General features: G+C 42.2%; 1 protein-coding gene across 3 annotated transcripts in view; it reads right to left on the reverse strand.

Moving 5' to 3' along the window:
• Window positions 1-10,387: 10,387 nt before the first annotated feature.
• Window positions 10,388-17,881, reverse strand: part of Pcgf6 (polycomb group ring finger 6) — a 40,265-nt gene continuing 32,771 nt past the window's right edge. For all 3 annotated transcript variants that reach the window (XR_010046207.1, XM_063244632.1, XM_063244631.1), the window contains one exon: window positions 10,388-10,923. Coding sequence is in view for 2 of the 3 variants with exons in the window: in XM_063244632.1 (XP_063100702.1) it covers window positions 10,867-10,923 (57 nt within the window). In the remaining variant the exon portion in view is untranslated. The remainder of the gene's footprint in view (window positions 10,924-17,881) is intronic.

The raw sequence follows: 17,881 nt of genomic DNA on the forward strand, positions 1-17,881 counted from the left end.
AAGCTCCCATTTCCAGGGTTGATAGGGCAGTACAGAGGAGGGAGCGTGGCAGCGCTATTTTTTGTTTTTGTTTTTGTTTTTATTGGTACCAGGGATTAAACTCAGGACTGCCTGCTTGCAGGGCAGGCGCTTATGCTGCTGAGCTAAATCTCCAGCCCCAATTTTTTTTTCTTTCACCACCAGAGTCAGTATGGAGGCGGCACCATTTTGAGTATCAGGGTGGTACACGCCATTTTGAGTACCGGGGCAGTGCACGCCATTTTGAGTACCCTCGTGGCCTCCAGAAAAAAGAAGTGGCAGCAAGTCGCCATCTTGAAAAGGCTCTGGGATATCAAGGACCACAGAGCCGGGAGGGCTGGGTGCCTTAGATAAGTCCGGTGGTGGCGGAGTACAATTGCAGGAGGCAGCTAAGGCAGCCTCACCCTGGGCAAGCGTCTCCGTGACCTTGGGATCTGCATGACGTTGTGCCAGCAGCTCAGAGATTAAAATCCAATATGAAAAGGCGGTTACTGGGATCTTTTTGGGCCAAAAACCTCATAATAGTCTTTAAGAGCATCTCCTACTCTTTTCCACCTGTTTGAATCAATGGTGCCCTCTAGGGGGAACCATGGACACACTGAATGTATAAACTGAAAGTACTGTATCAAATCTTTTGTCTTTACCTTAATCCCTCTAATCTTGAGTGCCTCCCTGAGGCCATTCAGGAACAATTCGTGCTAAGTGCTTGCCCCATGCTAATCCCATTCACCTACCGTGATTCAGGTGAGATGTAAGGTGGTCGTCTGCACAGATCACAGCAACGAAGTCCCGAAACAGTCATGCTGGCAGGCGCTTTACCCCTGTGAACGGTCCCGCGTCGTTATCCCTCGTGCCAGGTCTGCCCCACAATGGGCGCCAATTGATCCATCCCGTAGATCAGTCCATGGGCCTCACCTGGAGAGGGGAAGGAGGTAGAGGGCTGGGCAAGAGAAAAGAGAGACGGAGACAAGGCGGGATTCCATTCAACTCTCGTTTATTCTTTTTTTTTTTTTTTGTCTTTTTCCTTTTTATCGGTACAGGGGATCAACTCACGACTGCCTGCTTGCAAGGCAGGCGCTTAGGCCACTGAGCTAAATCCCCAGCCTGACTCATTTGTTGTTAAAATGGCTACAACCTATATAGGGTGGAGGTGGCCAATGGTGCAGGAAGAGGGTATCTGATAGGTCATCGTACATCCAGATATATGATGTAAGCAGGAGAGAATTATGGAGATGTAGGCTGAAGCGGGAAGTTGCTCATGTCATGCACACTGTAGGCAAGGGGAGGATCATGGGAAATGTAGGCTGACACACAAAATGCCCTCAGGTGGGAGGGGCAGGGCAGCAGCAGCCATTCTGAGCCGCTCCCTACAGTTGGGAATTTATGGAATTGTCAGAAAACCATCATGGCAGTCTCTTGCATCTTCCACTGCAGCTAAGTCCACTGCGTGCCAGCTGCCCTGGGCTGGTCCAGGTGAGAAGGAAGTCCTTTAGGACAGCAGAAGCCAGATGGCCTAAGAGCACTGATTCCAAATCAGTACTGGAGAAGGAATCAGAAATCACCTGGGGGTAAAAGAAAGAAGCCGCTGGGAAAGTTGCTATGTATGAACCTCCTCACTGCTTCCAGCTGTTATCATCATCAAACATCTCAAAATTCCTGAAAAACATCTAAATTGTAAGAATACATTTCCCCCCTAGAATCTAATGGAGTAAACATCGTAATTTAAAGTGGAAATAATGGAGAGGGGATTTTCTAGGCCCTTAAAACGGCGCTTAAACATAAATTGTGTTTATGAACTGTACAATATTACCATGTAACGTTTTTTTCAGTTTAAAATGCAGACAAGGCTGATGTCTTCATGCATTTTGTAACTTTAAGAGATCTCACATGAAGATGCCATTTGCAGATGGGATGAGTGCCGCTGAGCCCTGCTAAACAAAGGACTATTTTTATCCCACTGTGTATCTGCTGCACCTCTTGACGGTGGAAGAGAACAACGAGTACAGACCAAAGGGCTCCTCTCGTCTGCCATTGATCTCCTAAAAGATGATTTGATTACCCCATGTTTTATGATGCGATTTCACAAGCTTATTAGCGAGGGAGGGAGCATGTAGGTTTACAAAGCCTTACTTACAAAACACACACACACAGCGGGGTTCCAATAAAGTGCTTAGCCAGGCTGCAGAGTGTTAAGATGTAGGCTTCCGCAATGCCTCAGTGATTTTCTTTGTGGCTCCGACTACAAAGAAAAATGAAGATTGATCGGAAAGGCTCTCCAGACTTACTTCTCTATTGATTCATGGCTCTGGACACCAGATGGCCACGCTCTCCCTGATGAGGCAGGTGGTCCCTGCTCAGTGTCAGGGCCACCTGATTCTAGCGCTGTCATGGGCTCTTAGGGTTGGAGAATGCTCGGCGGAGTGTAACCGCAGTCTGTGGATAAGGGCTGCAGTTGGAGGGTACATTAAGAACAGGTTCTAGTCCACTGCTGATTATTGCAGAGGGCAAAAAAATTTTTTTCTTTAGAAATGTCTCCTTTTTTTTTTTTTTTTTGAAATGTCTCCTTTTTTATTAAAAAGACGGTCTGGCTGTGTCAACAGCTTATTCTGGAGTTGTGGGCTCAATCCTCCTGCCTTAGCCTCCCAAGCAGCTGGGATTACAGGCATGAGCCAGCAATGTTAATTAAACCAAACAGAACTAAATTATCTGCTGTGCCATATGGAACGACCATCTTTGGTTTGCTGGTGAGAGGATTTATACAGGACATAAAGAATTCCTAGTGTCCTTTAAGGTTAAACAATCCTTTACGTAAGCCAGATTTTAGCTCGATAATAGGGATTCTTCTGGCAACTTGAATTGTCTCAAGTAGAGACAGAAGAGCCAGTATTAGATCAGGGTGAACAAAGAATCCAAGTCCAACCTCAGAGCCTGCAATGCTAATTTCCAAGATGAAGCCCACCCCATCTTCTGCTTATTGATCAATAGAGGTAAAGTGAGACGAGATGCAGGAATATCGGAGAAAAGATGGTTTGACATCACTCTTCTTAATGTAATCAGTATTACAGTAATGAGTCTCTAGGATGGAACTAGCAGCAAAGTCACTGGAGAAGTGACTACCTAAGGGCCAATCTGCACCCGACAGACTATGCCAGGGATAGTTCTGAGTACTTTATGCAATAGCATTGGCTTAGTTCTCATGCTACTTTCTGTGCTCTGGATTGAAGCCAGAGCCTTTGCACTGAGCTACTCCAGTCCTTTATTTATTTATTTTTATTTTAAAACAGGGTTTTGCTAGGGTGCTGAGTTGCCTAGGATGAACTCAAACTTGTGATCCCCCTGCCTCAGCCTACCAAAGTGTTGGGATTATAGGGATGCACCATCATGCCCAGCTTCATGATAATGCTGTGAGGCAGGAACCACTGACACCTTTACAGGTAGGAAAAACTAAAGTTCAGGGAAATTACATAACATGTCCAAAAGCATATCATTTCTAAGCAGCAAAGTTGGAATTCAAAGCTGTGCAGCGTGGTTTCATATTTCATGGCCTTCACTATTATAGAAATACTGCTTTTATGTCTTTGTGGAGACAGTATATGTTCCTGGCAATCTTTGCCTTCATCTTCTAATTCAAAATATCATTTAACTGGAAACAAAGCTTTTGTGAATGATGAGGAGAGGAGGGTTGAAGGGAGGGCAAGGGAATGGGAAAAAAGAATCAAGCTATGTTACATGCAGATACAAATTCTCTATGATGATATATCTAATACGTACCAGTAAAATCTGATTGAAGAAAAAAAATCCAGGATAAACAGGCAAAAAATATCATTTAACTAGTTATGGGAAAATTCCCTTCAGAAACAGAAGGAAATCTTTGCTCATTTCAATGAAAATAATTTCACAATTAGAACCCTGGGGTATGCACTGCATACCTGTAATCCAAGCACTTGAGAGGCTGAGGCAGGAGAATCAGGAGTTGGAGGTAGCCTAGGCTACATAAGGAGCTTAAGGCCAGCCTGGACTAGACAGCAAGATCCTGTCTCCCCAAAAACAAAACGAAACAAAAAAACTTGGAAGATCACAGACATCATCAGGAAAAAAAATGCGGTAAAGATGAAGCCATATTTCATGGAAGTAAGCACTTGGCAGGCTCCCGGGATCAATCTAACATTTCCTTTTGAGAGGACTATTAATCTCTGTAGGCAGTAAGATTCAGGTTTCACCAGTCTTGTCTTGAGCACAGGCCAATAACTAAACACAAACACAACACAATGAAAAAGGATAAATTACGAGGGTCTACTCTAAAGTCATGTGCTACAAAGAAGACAAGATTGAGCATTCGGAGTCAGCCTCTGTTACAGGTAGTTTCCATGATGGCAGAATAAACATAGTCCCACCTTAATCTAACCACTGGCACAAGCCCCTCCCCTGAACCCACAAGGCTCAGTGGGGTCCAAATATGAGCACAGCAGCCTCTGCCCCTTCAGAGCACTTTCACAGTCTCCAATGTCATGAAAAGCAATTACTCAGTCCTCTCCACCCCTGCTTTTTTTTTTTTTTTTTTTTTTTGTAAATACTTTTGTTGTTCTTTCTCTTTCTAGTGGGTGCCTGGGCCTCTCCCTCCTGGTCCCCAGCCTGCCACCCTCTGCTGGAAACCCTCCTTCAGCAGCTTCGGGAACTGCACAAAGGATGCGTGAACTCTGGATTCGAAACTGTATTTGTGTCTTGATGAAGCCCACAGACTTCAAACTCAGGGGTGTGGGGAGTAGTTATGGATTTGTAACTCAGCATCCTGAATAGTGTGATTTGCTGCCAGGCTGTAAGAATGGATCAAGTACAGTGGATCCCACCAGCTATCTGCTTGGATCTTTGAGATTTTAGGTTAAGTTCAGGAAGGAAGTTAAGAAGGGACAGACTGCTGTGCGATTCAGAGAGTACTTGTACCATGTTGGGTTCTTAGCGATGCTGTTGCAGGAAGCTGGGTTCCTAGGCAGCTGGCTGCCCCTCCCTTTTCATGTTGCCCACCAAACACCAGCTCTGCTTTATATCCAGGCGCCTCATGCATTCACATCCGCAGGTGGGGCCTTCGGGGGGTGGCTGGGTTATGGGGTGACCTGAAAGTGTGTGCAGAAGACCCTCCTGGGTTCCCTCCCCTCCTTTGCTTTCCTCTTCTGCCTGCGTTGAGCCGGCAGTCCTCCCCTGCCCAAGCCTGCCCACCCTGTGGTCCTGCCCCAGCCCACTGACCTCTAACTGAAACAGGAGCCAAAGAAAGCCTCTCCACTTGTATTTTGTCCCTGTAATGAAGAAAGTGACTGAGGCAATGCCTCACACTTTCTATTTTTTGAGAGAATAAAACAGAAGAAAACAACAAAACAGAACCAAATCAGCACAGAACAATGCAAGCAACACAGGGCTTCACAACAAGACAACAGGATATCAACAGTGGCTACCATGATGTCTCATTTTCTTCGAAATAGTTGACCATACCTTCACACAGAATAATATCAAACATAACAAAATAGTATAAAACCATTCAAGAGAATGAAAACATTACAGGGCTTCAAAACCACATAATAGGAAGTGAACAATGATTACTATAGTATCTCATTTTCCTCAAAAAGTTGTCCATCCCATCACACATAGTAAAATCAAATAAAACACAACAGAATAGAACCAATCAAACCAAGAACAAAAGCATGGTAGGACTTCAAAGCAAGATGATAGGAAATCAACAATGGCTACCATGTCTCACTTTCTTCAAAATAGCTGTTCATACCATCACAGATAAAATCTAAAAAAAAAAAAAAAAAAAAAAAAAAAACCAATAAAACCAATTAAATAAGTGAAAGCATTGTAAGACTTCAAAACAATATACTAGGAAACCATCATTACCATAATGTAGCCCATTATATTCAAAATAGCTGCCCTTACCATCTGACAGAGTAAAATCTAACAAAACAAGACAGAACAAAGCCAAAACCTAACAAAATTGTGTGAATAATGCAAGAATTCAAGACAAGACAATAGGGGCTGGGGATTTAGCTCAGCGGCATAAGCGCCTGCCTTGCAACCACACAGTCATGAGTTTGATCTCCGGTACTGATAAAAAAAAAAAAAAAGACAATAAGAAATTAACAGTAGTTACCACCTTTCCCTTCTAGGTATTTCGATAACTATTTTGCTTTTGGATCCCATTAATTCCTTCTGTTCTTTATGTTAAGGTTCACACATATGAGTTCAAACTGTTTCATCCATGAACATGATCTCCAGTTGGGTCCATTAAGAGCCTCGAGATTATCCTACTTTATAGCTGGGTAGCTTTCCACTACATGAAAATAGCATATCTTTCTTATCCATCTATGGTTGATGAGGAAGTTACTCTTGCTTTTTTTCTGGTCTCCTGTCACATGAAATAAGTTTTCTCTCCTTTGATTTTTAGTCTATGAATTTCCTTTCCAGTTAAATGTGCTTCTTGTATACAGTATATTGATCTTGTTTCTTGATCCAGTCTCCTTGTGTTTCTTTCTATTGCTGAACTGAGGCTATCTACATTAATGGTTACAACCAGCATACATTGGTTTGTCTCTGCCATGTTATTCTTCTGTGGATAACCATCTACTTTTCCCCTTCATTGGGTTGCCTGTCTTGCTTGGTAGTCCTCCTATGCTGCTGTTCCTGGAACCATGGTCAGCTTTGTCTCTCTCTCTAGCACTTTCTGTAGGGTTGGTTTGGTAATAATGAATTCCTTCAGTTGTTCTTTATCATGGAAGTACCTTATTTTTCCATCAATTTTGAAAGACAGTTTTGGAGACCAATCTGGGTTGGAGGTTGTTTTCTTTCAGGGTTTGAAACACTTTACTCCAAACTCTTCTTGACTTGATGGCTTGTGTTGATAAGTCTGCTGTGATTCTGACTGGTTCTCCTTTATAGGTGATGTTTCCTCTAACAGCTTTTATTTATTTATTTATTTATTTAGTCTTTTTATCGGTACCGGGGATCGAACTCATGACTGCCTACTTGCAAGGCAGGCACTTATGCCGCTGAGCTAAATCCCCAGCCCCTAACAGCTTTTAATATTCTATTCTTGTGCTGAATTTCTGGGATCTTATTATGTGTGTGGGTGTAGATTTACTTTGGTTATGGCTAGTTGGAGTCTTATATGCCTCACTTATCTGCCTGCCAGATCCATTTCCCATGTTTGGGAAGTTTTCTTCTATTACTTTTGTAAATAGCCTTTTGATTTCATTTGTGTTGACCCCTGCTTCTTCATCTACACCTATCACTCTTAAGTTATACTTCTTTGCATCATCTTGGAGTCGTTGGATTGTTTCCTGATTCTGTTATTTTTAAGAGATCTTCCCTTTCACGATCACTAGCTACAATCCTGTCTTCAAGGTTTGAAAGTCTCTCTTCAGTCTCTTCCAGGCGGTTTTGCCAGCTTTCAATTGACTTTAATTTCCTGGATCTCTCTTTGAATGTTTCATGTATTGTAATTCCTTTTTATATTCATTCAAAGTTTCCAGCATTTTCCTATGCTCTTTATCTATGTCTACTTTAGACCTGCTGAGCATTTCTTTCAGTATGTTTGTGATTTCTTCTTTTACCTGAGACATTTTTTTCTGATTTGACTGCTTTTACAATTCTGAGGTTGTTTCTTCACTTCAGTTGCTGTCCTCTCAGAGATTTCAAGGTGTGTGATTTCCCTTTTGTCCATGACTTTATCTCCCAGACTTGTTCTGTGTGGGCTGGAGGCCTGAGATTGCCTTTTGCTCCTTCATCTTGACATTCTCCTGGGTTCCTCCCACAAGCTGGTTGTGGGGTCCCAGGCACTTTCCACGTTGGCTGCCCCTCCCCGGTGTAGGGAAATGGGACAGGCACCTGGGTTCCTCTAACCCCAGATTTACAAGGAGGTAGCAGGGAGTCTGGCTGGCCTTTCCAGATGTGTGCAGCTACACTGGGGCTCCTCCAATGACCAGGGGTTCATGACAGAGGGGCGGCTTCTTCTCTGTGTGTATACACTGCGACTCTCGTGATGATGGCAGGCACACAGGGGCGTGTTTGTCTGATTCTGCTGGTGGGTAATGGCTGCCTAAGGGAACCAAGGTTCTCCAAGGGTGGCCTACAGGTGCACAGGGCTTACCTGGCTGTGTGTCCCTGCTCCTGTTGGCCACCTGCAGGAAGGAGCCTTCCGGTGGTAATGCCCGGCAGACAGAGGTGGATCTGCTGGTTCTCCCTGTCTGTGCTGGCCGCCTGCAGGAAAGGGCTTTCTGGTGACAGTGCCTGGCACGTGGAGGTGATTTATCTGGCTCTCTCTGCCCACACTCTGCTCACACTTCTGAGCTCACTGAAGAAGTATTTAATAAAGAAAATAAGCATTTCCCTGTTACTTTCACGAACAAGGGTAGTTTCTTGAGGAAAACCATAAAAGTAAGTGCTTACTCTAAGCCTACAGGTAAGCCTCTATGCAGGTAAGTACTTGGCTGAAACAGCTGGTTAAATTATCTTTGTGTTTGAAAGCTACCTTTCACCCAGGGCAAGACCAGTCTGGGCTACAAAGCGAGCTTGAGGCCAGCCTGACCTGCATAGCAAGACCATCACAGAAAGACAAAAAAGAAAAAAATCTTTAAGCATTTATTTTGTTCAGTCACCTGTTACAAATGGGACATCCAACTGGGTTTTTATAAATTGTGAGTTATGTCTCCAGCAAGAGTTCCCCTACTCCTTTTTAGGGGGCCTCAAGGTCTCACTGCCCCTGGTCTGTAACTCCTGGACTCACACAATCCTCTTGCCTCAGCTTCCTGCGTAGCCGGGATGGATTGAAGTGTCCGTCACCATTCCTGGCTTTTATCTCAGTTCCCAAATCTGGATTTCTGATGTGACATCGTAAAGGGCTGGTTACCTTAGCAGACTTTAACTGTCTCGGTACAGTCTGACTTCTGGGCAGGTCCTGAGGTGTAGAGAGCTGATCCAACCCTAGTGGCCCACATGCCTGCCTACCTGGCTCCCATTAAAAACTCTGAGTACTAACAGCCGGGTGGCCATCTCCTTGTGACAGTAGCTCACCCGTACCATGCCCACTTAGCACTGCCTGCGCTGCTGCAGAAGTCCACTGCACACCTGTGACTGGTCTTGCTAGAGTCTGTCCGTCCTATGGCCTGGTCCCTGTGCTGATATATATATATATACACACACACATACATATATATATATATATGTCTTTTTCCTTTTTATCAGTACCGGGGATCGAACTTATGACTGCCTGCTTGCAAGCCAGGCGCTTAGGCCACTGAGCTGAATCTCCAGCCCCTCCTGTGCTGATTTTAATCTGTACCTCTTTGCAGTAATAAATAGCAACCATGGGTACTGTGGCTATTCCACGTTCTGTGAGCCCTTCTGGTGACTCAATGAGCCAGCTGGATCCTTAGTGGGATCCCAAGAGATGTAAGTCAACATAAGAATTAAGATACTTAGCAGTATGTGCAAAAACACTCAAGAGACCATGGAGTTACAGCTGTTCCTCTGTTCACTGTCAAACAATGGCATCTAGAACAGTCAGGTAAATACGTTTATTAAATTTGTTTTTTAGCACTAGGGATTGAACCATGACTGAGCTACATCAGCCCCCAACCCTGAGACAAGAGTCACTCAACAGCCCAGGAAACTCACAATCCTGTCTCAGCTTCCCAGAGTGCTAAGATTACGGGTCAGGGCCACTGTGCCAGCATAAATATCTATTTTAAGGCAGTTCAACTTTGACGTAGGTGGGGCTAGGAGTATCACTCAGTGGTAGAATACGAGCTTTGGGTGTGGAGGTCCTAGATTTGGTTCCCAGTACCTCTGCCACCAAAAAAAAAAAAAAAAAAAAAGAAAAAGAAAAAGAAAAAGAAAAAGAAAAAGAGAGCAACTTTGATTCAGATACCTTGTCTCTTAAAGGGCTTTGGTTTTTTTAAGAGTCCACAGTAAATATGTCAAAATAGACTAAGTTTTTATTAAATGTTAGAAGAGATTTACACACAAATCAAAAATTCTTTAAAATCAATTGCCAATCCTCTACCTTTGTAAGTTTCGATACAGATTTGGTTAATTCTGCTGTGAAATAAAGTTTATAAAAACATTTCTTCAAGAAAGTACTGAAGTGCTAATTTTAGGCAACATAATGCTTAAAACTGAACTCTGTGAAAGTCAGCTCTCACACTTACTCTTTATCCCAGTGAAAAATGAATTTTAAGCTATTTTACTGAGGAAACCAATGTTCTATAAACTTCTGAAATTCACCTGAAGTTTATTACTTTCAAAAGGGAAGTCATTACAAGGTAGCAACCATGTTATGTATGCAAATAAAAGTCACAAATAAGCACCTCTTACAGTAAAATACGTTAAGAAGTTTTATTATACTGAAGGCTTTTGGCGTGGGCAATACACCCTAAAGGAAACAGTCTTTTCACATAGAATAGTGACACGCAGGCACAGCCCGCCATTCTGCTCTGAGCCTCCACACATGCACTGCCTGCTTTCCCAGGGTCGCCTGACCGGTCAAAAGTGTGCACTCAACAATGGAGGACACAGTAACCAGTGTGCTGTAAAAATGGGAAGGAAAAATCAATGTCAAAGTATCTGGAATAACAAGTTTGAAAGGCAATGTTCTGAAAATTTCCCCTGAGCTCTGATGCTTTTATACAGTTTCTAATAACAGATGCATTCCTTCATCCCAAGCTGTATCCTGGTTCTAAAAGTAGATTAGCTACATCTTGGCAGCGTGAAGCGGTGACGGTGATATATTCTGTGGAAGTCTTTGGTGAAATGCAGTCCTGCAGAAGCCTCCTTCTCCTCCTTGAAACATAATTCACCTCTTCAAGTTATTTTCAGAGGAGAAACCACAAGACCATAATGAAGAACAAGAAGACCATCCTGAGGAGGAGGGAAAGACCATTATTCATTTCTCTGAAAATCAAAGCCGCCTTATTTTTTGTTACCCAACGTTAATGTGAAATTCTTTGGTTTAGAGTCCAAGATAAACACATCTGCTCAGTAACCTACCTTATCACCAATACTCCATTAATGTCTTGGTGCTGATTTATGAGACAGTCTCACTGTACTGGCCAGGCTGGTCTCCAATTCCTGGGCCCAAGTCACCTCTTCTGAGTAGCAAGGACTCCAGGCACACACAACCGCATGCCCAGCTAGCATTCCATGTGGCTTCCCCCCTACCCCCAATGTAGGCTGGGGATTGAACTCAGGGTCTTGAGTACCCTAAGCAAGTACTCTACAACTATCCTATATTTGCAGCCCCTCAAAGTATCTTTTTAATGACTCTCATAAGGCAGTTCTGTGACTATCATGTATATAGTTAGCCAGGGTTGTTTATGACTAAATAGTTCTCCAAAAAGAATGAAAAGGAATAAATCCTGTCTTCTTCATAGACTATCTAAGCATGGGGTCTTACCTGGAAAAAACAAAACTATCACAAAGCTTCACAGAGAGAAAATGTTCATTCCACATAAATGCAGCTCGCTACTATTACGCATGAAACTCTTACTGAGTGGAAGCCCAAAACAAACCCTAGCAGTTATGCCCTCCTCGAGTACTGTACCCAAGTGCTGCTGGGAACCTAACCCTATTAAAGCAATCTAGAAGCTGTTTCCAAGCCTTTTATCTGCTTTTTTTTAACTCCTTGCCCACACTCCTCCATGGTCCTAGGGAACCAAGGGCCTTCTGACTGAACTACATCAATAGCTTTGTATTATCCTATGTATTTGTTTGTTCAGTTTAGTTTTGGTTTTTTTGAGACGGGGTCTCAGTATGTAGCTCAGGCTGCCCTTGAATGCACTATGTACCAAAGACTGGGCTTGAGCTCATGGCAATCCTCCTGCCTCAGTCTCCTGACTGCTAGACTTACAGGTGTGTGCCACCACGCCTAGCCAGCCCTTTTTATTTTTTTAAGAGTCTCTCACTAAATTTCCCAGGCTGGGCTCAAATCTGTAATCCTGCATCAGCCTCCCTGCTGAGATAATAGGCACATAGGCCACCATGCCCAGCTATGCCTCCTTTCTTGATTTTAGGTCTTAATTTTTTTTTTTTTCAAATCCATTTTATTTCAAGGAGAAAGAAAAGAAAGAAGAAAAAAAAAATTTCAAAACATGCCAATCAGGGGCAACAATGGTACATATGTTGCGCATTGCCATCCCCAGAGCACAAGACATCTGAATTCAACTGTTTGAACAACACCAGCACAAATCTTTCTCTTCAGTGAACTCAGAGAAATCACTAGTATAACTATCTTGACTATTTTTATATACATATATATATGTTGTTCCTTTCAGCTTCTTACACTAGTGAGACAGTATGTTTCACATGCATGTCTGACTTATTTCACTTATGAGGATGACCTCAAGTTACCTCCATTTACCTACAAGTCTCTATCCTTTTTATGGCCGAGTAGCACTGTACTGCAGAAAAACACATCTTTTTTACCCGTCCCTCTGCCAATGGGCATTTAGGTTGTTTCCGATATCTGGCTATTACAAACTGTGCTGCTATAAACATGGGTGCACATATATAACTGTAATATGATGTTTTAAATTCTTTTGGGAAGATACCCAGAAGGGAAAAGCTGGGTCAAATCAGGTCTTCATTCTTGTGCTGTTCCCAAGACTGTCTATGGTATATAACCCCTGTTCTGCAAGGCACTAATTCCACGTTCCTGTGGGTTGGAAACACAGCTGAAAAATGGGACTCATGGGAATCGGGCCATGGACCTGCTCTGTGCCGTACCAAGGCAGCGACATACAACATTCATGCTGCTCTGCGTCTCCCCACCTCCTCTTGTTCCTCAGCTCACTGTGCTTTGACTTCTGTTTGTGGCAAATCCAGCAAAAACTTGGAGGAATTTAGAAAAGCACTTATAAACTCAAATGCCAGGGAAGTCCCATTAATGAATGGGTAACTTAGATGTGTGTGTCAATAAAGAATGACAGAAGCTGATGGTAAACTAAAGAGCTCGTGGTTACCTGTAGGAATTAAAACTAAAACACATTTATAAATATGTATTTGTAAATGCATGAAATATTTACAAAGACAAGTAAAGCAAAACCCCGGTCACATTTGGTCAAGAGACCATCAGATCTGTTCCCGATAATCATCCTGATCAAAGTAAGTGAATCTGTTTTAACAAATGGAAAGATTCTACTAACAGTTTTCCATGTGTGTACTTCACATTTTATATAATGTTAACTTTTTAAATACAGCTGTATTTCAGATATGAAAAGCATCATTTTGAAAAGCAATGTATTGATATGCACAGATATAAAACTAATGTGTAACTTCTAAGCTGTTTCAAGATTTCAAAATTGCTTCAATGCATGTATAAAACATTTTATGAAATACTTATAATTCAAATTTAGAACTAGACATTAATACTATAGTCTCTCTCTCTCTAGCCATGTAATATTACTTATCTATATATTTTCCATTTAGATGTCTCAATTCATAGTCTTTGCTTCTAAAGGATCAGGTGCTGGCTTTTTTCTAGCCAAAAATGTCTTCATCCAGCAATTTGCCAAAATGATGAACACAAAAAGAAAGTGGAAAGAAATCCAGTATATGTTCCCTAGGCCTTTTAGAAAACATAGAGTTGTTCCTGTGGCCACATAGATGCAAATCTACAAAAAGGATGACACTGCAGACATCAAGGGAATGGGCACTGTCAAAAGGTAATGCTACACAAATGTTACCACGGCAAAACTGGAAAAGTCCAGTGTCACCAGGCATGCTGTTAATACTGTCAGAAGTAAGCGAGTTAAGGGCAAGATTTTTTTTTCTTCCTGAACAGGGTCTCACCATGCATTTTGGGGTGGCCTTGAACTTGCAGCAATCCTCCTGCCTCAGTCTCCCAAAAGCTATGATTATAGGCATGCACCACCACACCCAGCAATAGCAAGATGCTTGCCAAGAGAATCAATGACACTGAGCATATTAAGCCCTCAAAGCTTCCTCAAACACATTAAGGAAAATGACCAGAAAAAAATGAAACCAAAGGGAAAAATGTGAGTTCAAATGAAGCGCTACCCTGTCTGACCCAGGAGCACATCTGAGCTACTGGAACCCACTTCCCAGGGATTCATGGCATACATGGCACACAGATCTTAAATCAGAGGTTCTAGGCCCTGGGCTCAATAGCCAGTGCTGCTTAAAAATGGAAAAAGATCCTCTGAATTGTAAAGATGGCTTTCTTTGTTGAACCTATTTGTGATACCCTTGCCCCAGAAACATAAATACTTAGAACAGATTCTCACTGAACCCAGTTGGTTGTGTTGTGTCTTTACTGCTCATATTCACATTTTCCTATTCAAAGATGTGAAGTGTTGTGCAGCAAATATGAACCCACATGAACAAATATTTATGAAATACTTGTATTGGTTTGAAAGCTAGTTCCTTTAAGTCACCATGGGGAAAAGATGAATGAAAATAAAGCACTCAAGGCCACACACAAACCATACCATCATGTGCTGAAAGCCTGGTCCCAGGGTGATGGTCTGAGAGGTAGAACCCTGAAGAGGTGGAGTCCAGAGGAAAGTAATGAGGTATAGGGGCTCTACCCTCATGAAAGGATTTATGTTGTCTCAAGCTAGCGGGTCAGGTGTCCTGGGCATGGATTCCTTACAAGAATAGACTGTTACAAAGCCAGTGTAGCTACATTAGCTTACTCTCTTGTACATGCACTCCCTCCACCCACTACTGGCTCTTTTCCACTTCTCAGTCACAGGGCACCAGGGCCATGCTGTCTGGACCCTCCAGCTACCATAACCAGGAGCCAAATAAACCCTGTTAGTTTGTAGGTTATACTCACAGAGGAGGCATTATCCAACCAGACTGTCTCCACTGCCGAGTTAAGTCAGACTGTATTCCTTGCATGAAGGGTTCAAAACTGCCATCAACAGTTTCTTGCCACACTCAGTTAAAGCTCAACGCTCTTAGCATGATCTACAAGGTCCTGCATCACTTATTCCCTGACTGTCCAGATCCCAGCCCCTACCACTCTCTCTCATTCACTACATCCTACCTTTCCATTTCAGGGCAATACATCATGCATTTAGCTAAAGTCTTGATACTTCATGAAACATATCTCCCCACGTGTCTAGAACAGTGCTCCGTAAACAGCTCTTTTATTGGGTACCGGGATCGAACTTGCCATGCCGATGCTGTGCCACTGAGCTACATCCCTAGCTCTATAAATAACTCTTTACAGCATATTCACTGCTCATCCTACTGACTTTGGGATTTACATCTAGAATCATCAAGCTCACTTCCTTCTCCCTAAAACAGGGTCTCATGACATTCCAGGCTGGCCCCAAAATCACCATGCAGCCCCTTGAACATGCGAAATCCTCCTGCCTAAGCCTGCTAGAGTGCTGGGATTAAAGGAATGGACCATCATGCTAGGCATCGTTTACTTTTTTAAAAAGATAAAAAGAAATCTAAGATTTTTGAAGTTTGACTTGTAAAATTTTCAGGAAATCTTTCATTTATATTTGTTACCTAGCTAAGAAAGCTTTACTTTTATAATTTATAATGAAATTTAAAAAAAAATTTTTTTTAGACAGGCTATGCAGTCCAGGCTGGCCACGAACTATGTAGCCCAAGCTGGTCTTGGACTTGCAGCTATTCTCCTGCCTCAGCCTCCTGAGTCTGTGATTTTAAGTATGTACTACCATGTCCAGTGATAATGAATTTTTAAAATTACTTTTTCTTTATTACGAAAATATAACTATTAGTTTAGTGGACTATTTCTAAAAGTATGCGGCAATACTCAAACCATCACCAGAAGTATTCATCTACCTTTCTGTTAAAGAGTCTAAGACTTAATTTCAATTTTTTTAACAGGTGAATCTTAATCCTACTACTACTAGCCAAGTGACCTTGGGCAAGTAACTTAACCTTTACATAACTGCTTCCTCATCTGTAAGATCCATGGATGGATGTGAGAATTTGAGAGTAAAGCTGAGGAGAAATGGGACACTCCTATAGTTTTCAAGTATCCCACTCCAAATAGTTATTAGTTATGAGGAAAAAAATCCTCCAAGTTCCAAGACATATTGATGTCATATACTCCTGATAAGATACACTGAGAAAGGCATTAATTTCTATAGTATTCTTCTCAAAAATGACTCAATCTAGTTATGAGAAAATATATGACAAATCTAAACTGATACTCCATGTGATAAATGACCAGTAGGACTGTTTTTTCTTTATATAGTACCAGGATTGAACAGAGGGCCTTTACACTTAACTACATCCCCATCCCTTCCTTCTGCAGTACTGGACAGCAAACTCAGGGATGTTCTACCACTGAGCTATATCCCCACCAATTTTTATTTTTTATTTTGAGACAAGGTCTCATTAAGTTGCCCAGACTGGGTTTGAACTTGTGACCCCCTTGCCTCAGTCTCCCAGACTGCTGGGATTACAGCATGTGCTATCGTGACCAGTTCTGACCAGTTCTCTTCCACAGTATCACATTTGGAGCAGAGGGTGGAGCTCAGTGGGCCAGTTCTTCCTAGCATGAAGGGTCCTGGCTCTGCAGCAGAGCTTTTGCCTTGTAGCCTTTGGTTTGACCCCAGCCCTCCACAAGAGAACAAAGAACACAGACTTTAAGCTGGGCCTCATGACATGTGCCTGTAATTCCAGCATAAAGGAGGTTAAGCTTGGAGGGTCACAAAATTGAATGAAGTCTAGACTACAATAAGACTTTGTCCCCCTTCCCAAATGGTTAAATGAAAATATCAAAATTATAGAAGTGAAGGGTTCAGGTCAATACTCAACAGATAAATGACTGAGCTGTTGGGCATGGTGGTGCACGCCTGTAATACCAGCACTTGGGAGGCTGAGGCAGAAGGGTTTCCCTGAGTTTGAGGCCAGCCTGGGCCACATAGTGAGTTCAAAGCTGAACTACAATAGCAAGACTTCATAAAGATAAAAAATAAAAAAATAAAAGATTAAAGGTTGAGAGCTGATCCCTAGTACACCCAAAACAAAAAACACAAGTAACAGTCAATAGAGAAGAGGAAACACTGCAGAACTCAGAAGACAAAAGACACAATATCAAAGGGCCATGTAGAATTCTAAATTTAGATCTTGGATAAAAACATTAATGGGAAAATTAGCAAAATCTGAAGGTCTACAGTTTAGCTAAAGGTATTAAAGTAACATTAACTTTATGGTTTTAACACTGTAACTGTACTCTGGTTATGTAAGACAACATGAAAGCATGCTAGGTGATACCTATGGAGGTCTTTTTATAACTTTTGTGTCGATCTTAAAAAGCTCAAAAGAAAAAAATTCTCAAAAGAAAAAAGTGGGTTGAACCCAGGAGCACACACTGTAGTACTGGCAGGTAAAAGGCTGAAATGAAATAGAAACTAGCCTGGTAACACAGAAAGATCCCATCTCAAAATAAATAAAAATAAAAACGAATGTCAAATTTAGTGGAAAACCGAAACACATATATTTTGTGGTACTGCAGATTGAACCCAGCAGTGCTCTATCACAGAGCTACATCCCCAGTTTTTTCCATTTATTTTAAGACAGGATCTTGCTAAGTTGCCTAGGCTGACCTTGGACTTGCAATTCTTCTGCTTCAGTCTCCCAGGTAGCTAAGATTAGAGGTGTGCACCACTGTGCCTGGCTGTCAAACTGATTTTTACAGATGAATTGTTTTAAAATTTCCACTGAGTTGATGTGGTTAATGTGAAAGTTTTGTCTAGCGGAAAATAATGGTATTTAGAAACCAGGATCTCCTAGTGCTGTGTGGAAGCACATGCCTATAATCCAAGCACTTTGGAAATGGCAGGAGGATCACTGTAAATTCGAG

The sequence above is a fragment of the Cavia porcellus genome, unplaced genomic scaffold (assembly GCF_034190915.1).
Source record: "Cavia porcellus strain 051 isolate PalLab524CR breed Dunkin Hartley unplaced genomic scaffold, mCavPor4.1 scaffold_2, whole genome shotgun sequence".
Classification (NCBI taxonomy): domain Eukaryota; kingdom Metazoa; phylum Chordata; class Mammalia; order Rodentia; family Caviidae; genus Cavia; species Cavia porcellus.